Raw genomic sequence first — 13,387 nt, forward strand, 5'->3', positions numbered from 1 at the left:
AGTTGCATTGTTAGATAAGTGTAGATTTACATGCTATTTGATTCTATAGGGAACTGACAGTTGAGAAACAAAGCTGTTTTTACATTTATATTATATATCTTATATGAATTTATATGAGATTATAAGATGAATCCTGGGACTCAGAATCAGTAAGGCAGCAGTATTTATCCAGCTTTTGGGTAACATTACATTATGAATTCTTTCATTTCCATGTTTTATTTTATAACTAAATTATTTATTATGAATGAATTATTAGGATGGTATATGTGATTTAATCTTCACTTTACACCATTATTTTAAAAAATACTGTATTTTAAAGTTACAATTTAGTTCCATCAATGTTCTAAAGCTATAATTTACTAACATTCTTAGGATAATCATTACCCATCTTTTTCATCCTTTAAACAAAAAATAATTGAGATTTTAAGAAGTGCATATAAGTCCATCCTGTGCTAAATTGAAAATACTTTCTTTTTATTAACCTGATGTTTTCTGTGAAATGAAACATATATCTGTGGAAAAGGTATGAAGTAGGAGGGTGTTGGCTGGTGAGAAGTTTTTTTTCTCTTCTAAATTGGTTTTCTATGTGCTATTAAAAGAACAATATGGCTTTACATATGTATGGAAGTTGAGATATTTACATTAGGATAAAATTACAATGAAATAACATTCACATATATCATTTAAAAATAGTTGAATGTTTTCTTGCACCCAATATAGCTTAATATTTTTTCATATTCATACCATACATCTCAATTCATACTGACCACATTTCAGTTTCTCTGTAGCCATGTGAGACTGATGAGTGACTATCATATTGGACAATATAATTCTAGAGTTTTGAGTTAATGAGAATGTATTAGATAACACATCAGAAAAACACATTTTATGTTTTCCAATTATGGATTTCTGTGACTCTGACCTATCTAGTTTAGTTTGTTTTTATAAAGAAAGAATTTCAGGAGTATTTTTTTTAATCTGCCAAAATAAATATTATCAGGTTGTTTTCTCTGAGTAAAGTATCTCTGACATCGTTATGTCATTTGATTTCCCAAAAGTGTTTTCAACTTTTTTCCTCACTTTTTTTCTATCAGTATATAGTTTTAAGAAATAAACTAAATATAAATTCTTTACCTGAAAACAAACACAAGTATTTTTGATGGTTTAAAGTCATGCTTCATTTTGTAAACTTTTGAGATATTTACATACTATTGTTTTCTGCACTGTCTCATCTTGGTAAATCTGGAAAGCAAAAACTTTGTGTTTGCGTTTTCTTTATGAAGGAGACAGTAAATTTGAGCTTTCAGTCTCGCCACTAGTCTGTCTTTGTCTGTTGTTAAAATTATGAGCCAGCCTCTATGGCCGCAGCCAAATGAGTAATCACCAGTAATGTGACTCGTGCTGGAAGTGACTCCATCAGCACCTGTGACGGGGGATTAGTTACAGTTTACAGAGCACCGCCTCTTCCCTTCTCTCAGTGTGCCCTAAGCCAAGTACTCGTTCTCATTTGGGTGTCTGCACTGTTGGAAGCTACCGCAGTGTGTTTCCACGCAGACGGAGTACAGTGGGAAAGGCTTTCTCTAGCTGATGGATGGCTGTTCTCTCTATTTGGAGTATCTTACCGGTTATGTAAGCGACCTCGGGAGAAATTATCCTGACCCAGATCGGAGGATGCAGTAGTGCTTCAGCTGCAGGATTTCTTAGTCGTTAACACCACAGGGCTGATGACAAAGAGCGAGTTGTAATCCTCATCATTGCCGGGGCTGAGCCACAGCAGAAAGAAAATCGTCATTTGCTCGTCGGAGACTTGTTAGGTTACAGCCTCTACTTCGTTCTGTGGTCTTGGCTTTTCTTCCTATACAATGACGACGCTGCAAGTGAGCTTAGAAATGCTTGGTTTGAGAGCCATTTGCCTGTGATTTTTGAAGACGAAAAAAGAATTTAGGCACCGCTCGACAACAAAATGGAAACACCAGCTATAGTTCTTGACCTTTAAAGCTGGGCTGTGGATTTGAAATTTAAAGATACTTTAAAATTCTCAAGAACAAAGTACGGTTTGTATTTTTCTGCTTCCTTTTTCTTTTGTCTTAATTTACATTTGGTTTTGTTGTTCAGCCTTAGGAATTAAGGTCACTGCCTTTTATAGATCTAGTCTTAGTGTCCTTAGTTTTAACAATTTTTAACTATTTCATTTGTTCAGAGATTTGTGTGTAGTATTTTCATAACATTGTAAAAAGATTAATTTAAAAACTAGAATTTAATTGTTTAAAGTATTACAGCAGAAATGTTTCAGGAGAGTGTTTTTAAGAATATGATGTTTTAAGGGAAGTGGGGGTATTTGTTTTGTGAGGGTTGTGTGTGTGTGTGTGTGTGTGTGTTGTATTCCTGTCCCCACCCCCAACTTGTTTTCTAACAGTATCGTGTTTTTCAATAGACCTACTTGGGTGGGAATTTGGACTTTGTTCTTTCTAGTCACTCCAGGTTTTTTTTTTTCTTCCAGAGTAAACCTTGACTCCTAAAATGTTGTTTGTATTGTTTCCTGCTTCAGTATTTTCCTTTAGTGAGATTTATATCAGATTTTTGTAATTAATGACCTGATTTTTTTTAACTTGGAAAAGGAATTTTAATGTTAATGGGAGATTGTTAGAAACTCAGACTGCAGACATAAACTCCACGAATTTCAAGTTAAATGTTAAGCGGTAAGCTTTTAACATGGTTTGTTTGAGCAGCTGAGTTATGTTTGAGGGCTGTAGCTGATTTATTTTAAAAATGTTTTTTCAAGGAGGGCTCATCTGTTCGCCTCTTCCTCATGTGAATGGAATGTGGTGCAGCATGGAGCCCCAAACAGGATACAGTTGTTCTAGGCATTCTTCCTATAGCGTGGTGTAGGCCCATCTAGAAATTCAGGCTCTCAGCTAAGTATTTTGGTTTTAAACTATTTTTGAAGTACAGCTAACATTGGCAAAGGACCTTAAAAGAGCTCTTAATCCATTATAAAAGTGAAGAAATGTTTTGTTTCAGTCATGAATATTTAGTTTCAAATTAATTGTCAATTTTTTTAAACTTTTTCAGTATTGGAGTAATAGTCATTTTGTGATTAGAACCCCATTCTACTGTGACTTTCGTCAGATGGTGGTTCATTGCTTCCCCTTAGGCTGTGGAAGTTCCTCATAGAATGATATATCTTTAGAGTCTTGAATTACTTAGTTATGCATGAGTTCTAGTTTCTTTACATTCCGGTGCACCTAGACCCATGAAATATTTACTACAAATTCACCATAAAAGCTGTCGATCCATTGGCTTTTATAAATATTTGTGTTTTCATGTACTTGAAATGTTTTCAACTTGGATACAAAATTAATAATGGCTACATCTCTGATTTGCCACTTAAAAAACTGTATTTTAACTGTCTTTAATTTTTCCATGAAGCAGGAACGCTCACATTTTTAGGTTTGCTCATTTAATATGTATTAAAATGTTTCTTTAACAAGTACTATAAAAATTGTTTATCAGCATTTAGAACTTATTTGTAGTTTAAGTATAATTGCACAATTTGAAACTTGCAAGTCCTGGTTTTATTTGCTATTTAAGGAGCATAGTATTTGGATTTCCAATTTGTAAATGATACAAGTATTAATGTATTAGAAATAGGACATTATAAAATATTCTCTACATTTCTGGTGGCTAACTCTACCAGTTACTTGCACTTAGCTATCTTCCAAGTTATTTATTTTAGCCTAGAAACTAGACGTTTTATTTCTAACTCAGTAATTTAACTTATGGTAAACTGGCCTGTTGAAATTTACCCTTAGAACTCTGACCCCCTTAAAAAAGCAGTTGTGAGAGGTTCTCTTCACAAGAATGTTTTTCATATTATAAAATGACTAGGTCTCATAGGAAATGCAAAACACCTGTATTATTTGCCTAAGAAAGAGGCACTCAGACAAGAGTTTACTTCTTTTTTAAATCCCACTTAATTGAATTGTATCTTTAGCCACTTAGATAATACCTTTTGTGGACCTTTTTGTTAACCTTCACCAGTTGACCTGACATAGTATTGTTTGAAGAGAAATAGAGCGTTTGATTAGGATTAGCAATCCTCTGGAGAATGTGCCAGCATTTTCTAGTTTATTAAAAGCTAAAAGATACATTTGGAAAATGTACATATTTCATATCAGTTGATCACAAACTGGTAAACATTTTAAAGTTTAATTGACTGCTCTTGGTTTGCCTAGAAACTTTCTTCACTTGCTAGGTAAAATAATAAGATTTTGTGCAGTGAAAATTTTATGAATAAAATCTTAGTCAATGGAATGTGTCAGCTGGCAGTAGTAGCTGGAGATAACAAAATAATTTGGGAATTTCTAGTTTGATAATGTAATTTCTAACCTAAGTAAAAATATTTTGATACATATGTATACTTTAAAGGTTATCCCTGGGGCATGGGTAGCAAGGTCTCACTGTAATTCGATTTTCTAATCATAAATGCTGAAAATAGCAGGGATTAAAGAGAAGTTTTTCATTTTCAAGTTAGGAAAGTGAAGGTATTTTTTGTGAGTTTATCGTGTGGATAGTGTAGCAGTAAGAGATATTTACAATGCTTATTCTCATGTGCTTTTAGCTTTTAAAAATACTATTACTCCACAGTGAATTGGAATGGAAAGCTTTAAAAGAAATTTCTTAACAAAATTAACTTTTAGTCACCGAGCTAAATTTACTAAATTTTTTTTCCCCAGAGTTTATTAGTTGTGATCAACAAGATCTTTAGTTTCTTTAAAACATAATAAGAGAAGGGAAAAACATGACTTTGAATCTCCTGGGGATTTTTACTGTCTGTGCCAAAAACTTTGGTTTATATCCAAAAGGTCACACAAGTTGCCCTGTAGCAAGAAAGATTGCCTCTTGTGATATATGTAATTTTGTAGCTGAATTGGTGGTTAATTCCATTTACTAAACTTAAATTCTTATATAGTAAAATCACTACATTTGAAGATGGTAGAATTTTGTTTTCATATTTTAAGTTTTTAGGCCATTACCTTGTAGGTAAAATACTTGCTTTTTATTCAGACTTCTACTTCAAAAGTGTTTTTTTATGGCCCCCCCCACCCCAAAATGCATACTTAGAACCTTTATTTCCTTCCTCTTCCTCTCCAGCCTCCTTCACTCTCACCCCCACCCTACATCTGAGTAAAATCCTTTTTTGTAAAAGATGAGTCTTTTAAGAATCAAATGACCTTTGATTTCCGCCCTTCCCCCAGCTTTTTTCTTCTCCCCCAGTAGTAGGAATCTGGAAGGACTTTACTGAAAGGTGGGTTTTGTGTAGTACTTACCTCTTTTACTGCTCCCTTCCCCCATGCTGCTCTCACCAAGCAGCTGGATTTTTATTTGTGCTTAAGGCAGGGGCGGGGGTGGGTAGAGCATGGGGTGGAGTTAAAAGACCAGATGCATCCTGATCATTTAAAATCCTTGTGTGAATGAGTTAGGGAAAAAATTACGTACGTCAGTCATAACTACTGTTTTAAAAAGAGCAATACTTATGTTTTACAAAAGGTCTTAAGGGTAAATATGCTTTCCTACTCGGATTCCCGTTTCAGAAGCCATTTCTCTTTTAATATTAGCAGAAAATTTTATATATGTGTGTTTGGTTATATCCCTTTCTTTTTTTAAAGTAAACCTTACACTAGAATTTTTCTTTTGATTCCTATCAACGTACTTCATTCCTGTATAATAAATGCTAAATATATTCCATTGTATTGATAAAAGCATTACTTTAGATTATAATATAAAAATATAATATTAATTGCTGTCCTTAAATCATTGTAATAATATTGATAACATTGTATTACAAACACCTCTTCACATTTTAAGGTTAAAACCTAGACAATAACCATTAGTGTTTTTTTTTCTTTACCAGACTTTCAAGCCTCTGGTTGAAAAAAGTATACCCAGTTCAATCACTGCGGTAGAATTCCTTGTAGATAAACAACTGGATTTTTTAACAGAAGATAGTGCCTTTCAGCCCTACCAGGTAAGAAATTTTAGGTTGTTTTTAAAAATTAACTATTTATTAAACTTCACTGAGATTCTTTTAAATATTCAACTATAGTTACATCTAGGTTTCCAAGGAGCCCATTCATTATATAAATTTTAAATTATCAGCAAGTCTGTTACTGCTATGAATGAGCCAGGTAGCCATTCTGTTGGTGGGAATACTGCCATTCTAAGAAATGTTCATTGTTAGAAAATAACTGGTTAGATAATAGTATTAATTATCTTTGTCTTCGACTCTAAAGGTTAAGAATTGCATCAATTAATGTAATTAAATAAGATTAGTGTTTAATGTATGAAAATATATTAATTTAGCACAATAGTACTTTATTTCTATTTATGTGGGAATTTTCCTTGAGGTTTTTTTTTTTAATTGAGTAGTTCAGTTTCTAAATTTTAGTTCTTAGTTGTTACAATTTAAACACAAACATTTCATTGGAAAAATATTTTCTAGTACATTTGTTTAGATTTTAATCGTGAAGAAACTCAGTAAGAGTAGTAGTCTAAATGTTTTTTTTAAATTTCTAATGAAGTTCTGTCAGTTAATTTTGAAAGGTATAAGTAAAAATGCACAGAAGTTTGTTCCCTTTGTATATTTGGAATATAGATGAAACTAAATTGCATTTATATATATAGTTTATTTTTTACTGAAACAATTAAAATTATATAAGCACATTAAAGGAAAGGTGACTTGAAGTAGTTTGACTTTTTCCCCCCCCCCAGTGGAGCTAAAAGTCAATTCTTCTGTTTAATTTTAGAATACTGGTTGTCAAAGTAATATGTAAAGACATTGTTTCCATGGGAAGAACACGGGCTTGAGTTAATGAGCAGTGATTTGGTGTATGCGGAGTTATAATACTTAGGGAATTAGACCAGTTATGCTTCTTCTAGTAGATCTATCAAAATGAGGTCATTCCTTCTCTGTAAATGTTGTTTTCTATTTTGAAATGTACATAGATGTATTTTTGTCTTTCTACATTATCTTTCTTATTTTATTAAATGACCTTGTTTTTTATACAGTTAACTTTTTCTTTCTGTGTACAATATTTATTAATTAAAAAATCATAGCAAGTCTTAGTTTAATAGTAGAAGTGTTAGAGCTTTTCCCTAGGGTTTTTTGTTTTGTTTTCAGTTATGAACTCCAGTAAATCCTTTTATTATCATTTGTTTAATTTCTAACTCTTTGTGGGAATTAGTATAGGTGAATCTAACTTGGTAAAATGAAAGAAACCTTCCAACTCTTAATGTTTTAATTGTGGTTTTTGATTAATATTCTGTAACTTTCACCTTGAATTTGATTTAGAGAAGTGAAATCATTATGTAGAAATTACTTTTAAAAATAATCCCATTTGCCAGGTGTCCTAAAATTACAATGAGTGCAAGAAAATGCTAACATTTTATAGGGCTTATTATTGTTGATGATAGTGTTTAAACTGTTTTAGATTCCATTACATTTTTTGGTTTATTCAAAATAGAGACAGAAGAGTTTAAAGACTTATTATTTGGCGAACTATATGATTGTCTTTGCTTATAAGCTATTTATATTATTTTGCTATAGGTAAATCAGTTTCTGAAGTAGGAAGGAGACTGTATCTTCCAGAGGTGAAGTGATTCACTTTGACATTTTAACTATTTAAAATCCCTTTCACAAATAATTAGATTTCTTCTGTTCTAAAGAAATCACAAATAATAATACTAAGCTCTTTTTTATGTCCCAGTATGTATCAATTTTTGGAGTTTAGAAGCAATAGATGGTTTGCAATAGGGTTGTCTTTTTAGGTGTTTTTATTATGATACTCAGTTTTTTCAAATGAGGTTTAAAAATATTTTGTCAATTATGTAAATGACAGATACCTACTATATCATTTAGAGTGCAAACTTACTCCAGAGACCTAAGATGACTCAGTATAGTTTTTCAGATTTATTTATTTAAATGAATTTGTGAAATATAAATACTTTCTAGGTAAAGGAAAAAAAAAATTAGAATTCATGTAATTGCAGTGACTTACCCCAGAGTGCTTTTCTCTAACCCAGTTGTCCAAACAGTTTATTAAATTCTTTGGCTTCTTAAACATGGCAGCTGCTAATGGCTTATATTTTTATAAATAGTGCTTTGATATATCTTAACTAAGTCAAAGGCATTTTGGGGGAAAACTGAGCAAGTTTTTAAAATTGTTTGGCTGTGTGGGTTCTCTTCCTCCCCCCCCCCCCCCCCCCCCCCCCCCCGCTTTAAATTTCATGAGGCAATTTTTTTCTGAATCTGAGTATTAATTATTCTTTACAGACGTCTTAAAATGTGATAAGGAAAAAATTCTTATTTGAAAAAAGGCTTTGCTTATATAGAGTGATTGAGAATATGTAAACTTTATTTTAAAAATTCCCATAAATGATGTTTTGCTGTGAATCTAATTAAATGTTTTTAATGTGGGAAACTGTACCTCTATAAAGAGGTACATCTTCCATCCTCTCTAAAGTTTCCTTTTTCATTGCAAAGCCCTACATTTTTTATACTTCAAAATGATAAAATACACTGTAATGGTTAGGAAACAGATGACTTAGCTTTATTTATAGATCCTTTCACTTTTAGGTCACTGGTTTGACATGAATCCTCCTCTCTTTGAGTGGTTTCAGTGTGTTGAATATATCAGATAGCATTTATTTAGTTGATCTGGTCAGACTTTTAGGTAATTTGGAGATTGGGGTACAGTCATGATAGGTTATAAATAGTTTGGAAAGTTGATGAGAGAAATCCAACATCTTAAAGACAGTATGATCGATACATATTAATTGGGTCAATGAAGCAGCATACCATAGTATTGTTAATTCTGTTTTTTCCTTCCCTGTGCACACAAATGCATTTCTGCTTCCTACAAGATTTCCTGATCTTGCCTGGCTACAGTTAACTTTCTTTGAAGTAGAGGGGGAAGGGAAAGGAGAAAGGAAGTCAAAGGAAACTGCAAATTGTAAGATGTCTTTTTCAGCTAACAGAGGAATTAAAAACAAATTCTTGAATCTTAAGTTTTTTTTTTTTTTTTTTTTAGTGACCTAAAATTTCTGTTATTTCTTTAGTATGGCGAATGATTGCAAAAATTTTAAAAACTCCATTAAATTTTGATCAATCATATATAAGCAAACATTTTGATAAAAGTAGAAACATTCAACTTTTAGCATGATTTTGAAATCATCTTGTCCTAGCTTTTGGCTTGTGGCCATACACACACCTGCAATTTGCAGGTTGATTGCTTCATAGAGGATATATAAGAGATTATTTCTTACCTGAAAGTTGTACATGACTCATATCAATTAATCTGGGTTGGTCTGCCTTGTTAGTCCAGTAGTTTCTAGAGATCACAATCCTCTTTGCTTTTAAATATAATAAAGGAAGAGAATACTCAGGGTACGATTTCAAAATCATTAGAGATTTGAAGCAGAATGTGCTTGTGCAAAACTACCCTTTATATTTATCTTATTGTATATTAAAATTTGTTGTTGGGGCCTCCCCGGTGGCGCAGCGGTTGAGCGCTGGGTTGCGAAGCTGCCCGCAGCCTCTGCAGCGCCAGTTCGATCCCCGGCTGCTCCCCGGCCACCCGAGGAGGGTCCCACATGGCGCGCAGACCTCTCCTGCCGCCCGCTGCTCCCCTCAGCAGTGTGCTTCGGTCCTTCTGCCTGCTCTGCTCCCCGCTCTGGCTCTGGTGAATTCTCTCACCCTCCCGCGCTTCTGACTGTACCCAGTGCATGTATAAACAAAACAAACAAAAAGAAAGAAAGAAAGAAAACATGCCTCTCTATAAAAAAAAAAAAAATAAATAAATAAAATTTGTTGTAGTAATGACATATTTTTCCTAGAATAAGGTGCAATCATCACAGATCTGAAAAGAATAGCCCTAATGGAAGTTCTGGGTCATAATGAGTTGATAAGTGGTCTAAGATAAAATTCTTAGTTCTATACTTTCTGTCATAATAGAATATAAACATTGAACTACTTTACAGAATACTACATGCAGTACTTCTGTACTTTTGAAAATTGCATTTGAAGGAAAAGGGAATGGTGGTGCAAACTTAAAATTTTTCTTGTTTTTTTTGGTACTAAAGATTGCTTAAAGATGTGAAAATAAAAGTTTTACAGTATTATAGTTAATAAATGTGCCTAGATTGTGTCAGATGCATATATTTATCATTTCTGTAATCTTTCAGTAAAAGTAATTTTCCCAGGGCTAGTCTGTTTATCATTGATTATACAAATTTACTGGCTGTGGTTTTAGAGTATTTCCAAGATATTAAAACCAGTCATACAACACGTCTGGTTTGCTGAAAGTAGCTCAAATGATTATGTAGGTAAGTTACCAGTATAAGGAGCTGAGTGTAATGAAGGCATGTTTTTTTCCTTTAAATTTTTGTTACTGTCCTAAGAAATTTTTGGAATTGCTGCACAACCAGTATGAGGTAATGCAAATGAGGTTGACACTCATTTAGCAAAGGTGAACAATTAACTGGTTTATATTGTTACTAGTCAAATGTTGTATTTTGTTGAATTAAATATCTGACAGAAGTTGAGCTACTAATAAAGGGTTGAAAATCTTTGGTAATTTGAGTTTTAAGCGAATTAGTTCTGGAGAGTACTATGATGGTAATGCTGATAGTTTACAGAAGGAAGTAAACAGAATTTCATGTTTGTATTGTTTTTGATGGGTAAAGATTTTAAAACTTTCTTTCACTCTAACTTCAATATGTAGCATAGATAAATCACTTCAGAGCATTCTTAAAAACCATAGCATTCCTATCTTAGAAATGAGAATTTGACCTGGGAGAGGATTTATTTCAATACTTATATAAATTTTTCTGTCCCAGAATATCTCTTAGATTTGCTCTCTTCCTGGTATCATATTACTGCTTCCTCATTAATTTTATTTAAAAAAAAAATCATTTCCAGAAACTGCTAGCAAACTGGCTTTTTAAAAAGAGAGAAATTTTAAAACAATTTTAGCAATGATGACTGAACTCTTTATTAAGAGAGATACATTTTATAGGAATTTTAAGATATGCTGGAGAAAGAGTAGTGGGACTCCTCACCCAAACCCTTACCCTTCCAGAATGGAGCATCTGCACTATAGTGAAAACAGGATGACCAGAGGTCTACATATCTTAAGAATTCCATGGACTTTTGATTCACTTGATTCTTCCCCAGAAAGGAGTCTTTGAAAAATGTAAACATCTGCTCTTGGAAGCTAACATCTCCAAGGATTTCATTCATTTAACAGTTACTTTATTCTGTGTTTTCACAATTCCCAGCTAACCTTAAAAAAAAAAAAAAGAGAGAGAGGGGAAAATATAAGCATAGTTCTTACTCTGCATCCCCTACCACCCCATTTTATAATCCTTAAGAATTTATATTAAAAAGTTTCCTTGAAATACTTTTTTTTTAAATGATTGATTTATTTAATGCATACCAGAACTGGGGTACAGGCCAGAGGTGCTGGGGGGTGGTGAGGGTGATAGGATTCACCAGAGACAGAGTGGGGAACAGAACAGGCAGATCTACTGAAATACACTGCTGAAGGGAGCAGTAGGCGAGACAGGAGAGGTCTGCTGCACCATTTGGGTAGCTCCCTGGCCGGCTGGGGATTGAACTCATATTGTAGAGGCTGCGGATAGCTTCACAGTGCTGTGCTTAATCCCTTGCACCACCAGCGAGGCCTGAAATAGACTTGTTTTAATGGGCCAAAAATGCATAGTTAAAAACCTTAGGAAAAGCAAGAAAGAAGTCAGTATGTAACAGTCTGTTCCCCAGGAAAAGGGGAGGTTCCAGGTTCCCTGCCCCACCCAAAGGAGGGTGGAGCTGAGCAGGGAGGAGAGGAAGCTGGAGAGAAGACTGGGAAAGGAAGAAGAAGAATGGAAAGCCAGAAGGTGACCTGAAGGAAGCACAAGGAGCAGAGATACTGTGAAGAAGCTGTACTGTCTTCTTAGTCCTGGACTAGATGAAACAAATGTGAGTGAGGTCCTGTGGGGAGGTTAACAATGGCAGCTCTTATCTTGATTTTGATTTTATTCTTTTCCTCCCTTCCTACCTTGTTTCTGACTTTTTTTATGTGTCCCCACCGAAAGATGCTTTAGACTTGTGGCAGACTTTCAGGCCTTGCCTTGGGCCAATCCTGTTTGGCTGGACTTTGACCCACGAGGGGATGCATAACTTTGGGTGCTTGATTTGGAAACTATATTCTTTGTCTTTTCTGTATTGCACACAATTTGTTAAATTTCCTTTCCATTAAAGGTCTGTATGTTTTGTCTTGATGCAGTGGATTGCAGAACCCATTTAGAGCAAGCAGGTTTGGGGTTGCTGTGTTGCTCTTCTCCCTGCCCTATAACAAGTAGATATTTGAAATGGTAAAAGAAGTCTTTTGAAGGAGATTAAAAAGTGAATGGGGTTCATTTGAATGGAGATGGCTGTGAAAGATTAGGAGAGTGAGGCAGACATTTGTAAAGAGTGGGACTGTATAATCTTTTTTTTTTTTTTTTTTAAGATTTATTTATGCATACAAGAACGGGGTATTGGCCAGAGGTGCTGGCGGTCAGAGGATCTACCAGAGACAGAGTGGGGAACAGAACAGGCAGAGTGACTGAAGTACACTGCTGAGTAGAGCTTGGGCGAGACAGGAGAGGTCTGCTGTGCCATATGGGTCACCTCCCTGGCCGGGGATTGAACTCATGCTGCGGTGGCTGTGGTTAGCTTCATAGGTTGCTTCTAAACCCCTTGCACCACCAGGGAGGCCCCTGGGACTGTATAATCTTGAGGAGGTCAATTTAGGGATAGTAGACTATCGGCCCAGCTAGAAAATATAATTTGATTTTGAATAGTAGATGCCATACTACATAACTTAAGTATTGTGGACTCAGATTTAAAAAGGAAAAGGATTGCTAAGTACAATTACTAAGTAGCTTTTACTTGGTAGGCCATATGAATCATGGGAAGCAAGAGAGTAACAAACTTTTCTACCTAGTAGTGGTGGCTGTTTATTTTAATATATCAGAAGCAGATAATTATGTCTTCACCAGTCTTTTGTCCTAGACAATCAGTCTAAATAAGAATAATGGTTAAGGAATTTTGGAGTTAATTCATGCAGAAATAATTTCAAATCCTAACTTTGCCATCTGCTTTTAGCTATGTGAGAATGAAGAAGTTCCTGAAGCATTATAAATAAATGGTTTCCTCATCTATAATGTAAAGAGTCCATTTAACTTAAGAATTGTTACAAAGATTAAATGGTATATTAAAGGTCTTATTGCTGTATAGAAATGTAATTCTCAGTAGAATGTAGTTATTGAGACATGATCTAAATTTCTC

At 34.0% G+C, this 13,387-nt stretch overlaps 1 protein-coding gene across 6 annotated transcripts in view; it reads left to right on the forward strand.

Moving 5' to 3' along the window:
* JMJD1C (jumonji domain containing 1C) overlaps positions 1-13,387 on the forward strand; it is a 283,697-nt gene that overhangs the window by 180,684 nt on the left and 89,626 nt on the right. For all 6 annotated transcript variants that reach the window (XM_054690507.1, XM_037497333.2, XM_054690506.1 and 3 more), the window contains exon 3: positions 5,915-6,028. Coding sequence is in view for 4 of the 6 variants with exons in the window: in XM_037497333.2 (XP_037353230.1) it covers positions 5,915-6,028 (114 nt within the window). In the remaining 2 variants the exon portion in view is untranslated. The remainder of the gene's footprint in view (positions 1-5,914; positions 6,029-13,387) is intronic.

Source organism: Talpa occidentalis, unplaced genomic scaffold (genome assembly GCF_014898055.3).
Source record: "Talpa occidentalis isolate TD23 unplaced genomic scaffold, MPIMG_talOcc4v2.1 talOcc4.8, whole genome shotgun sequence".
Taxonomy (NCBI): domain Eukaryota; kingdom Metazoa; phylum Chordata; class Mammalia; order Eulipotyphla; family Talpidae; genus Talpa; species Talpa occidentalis.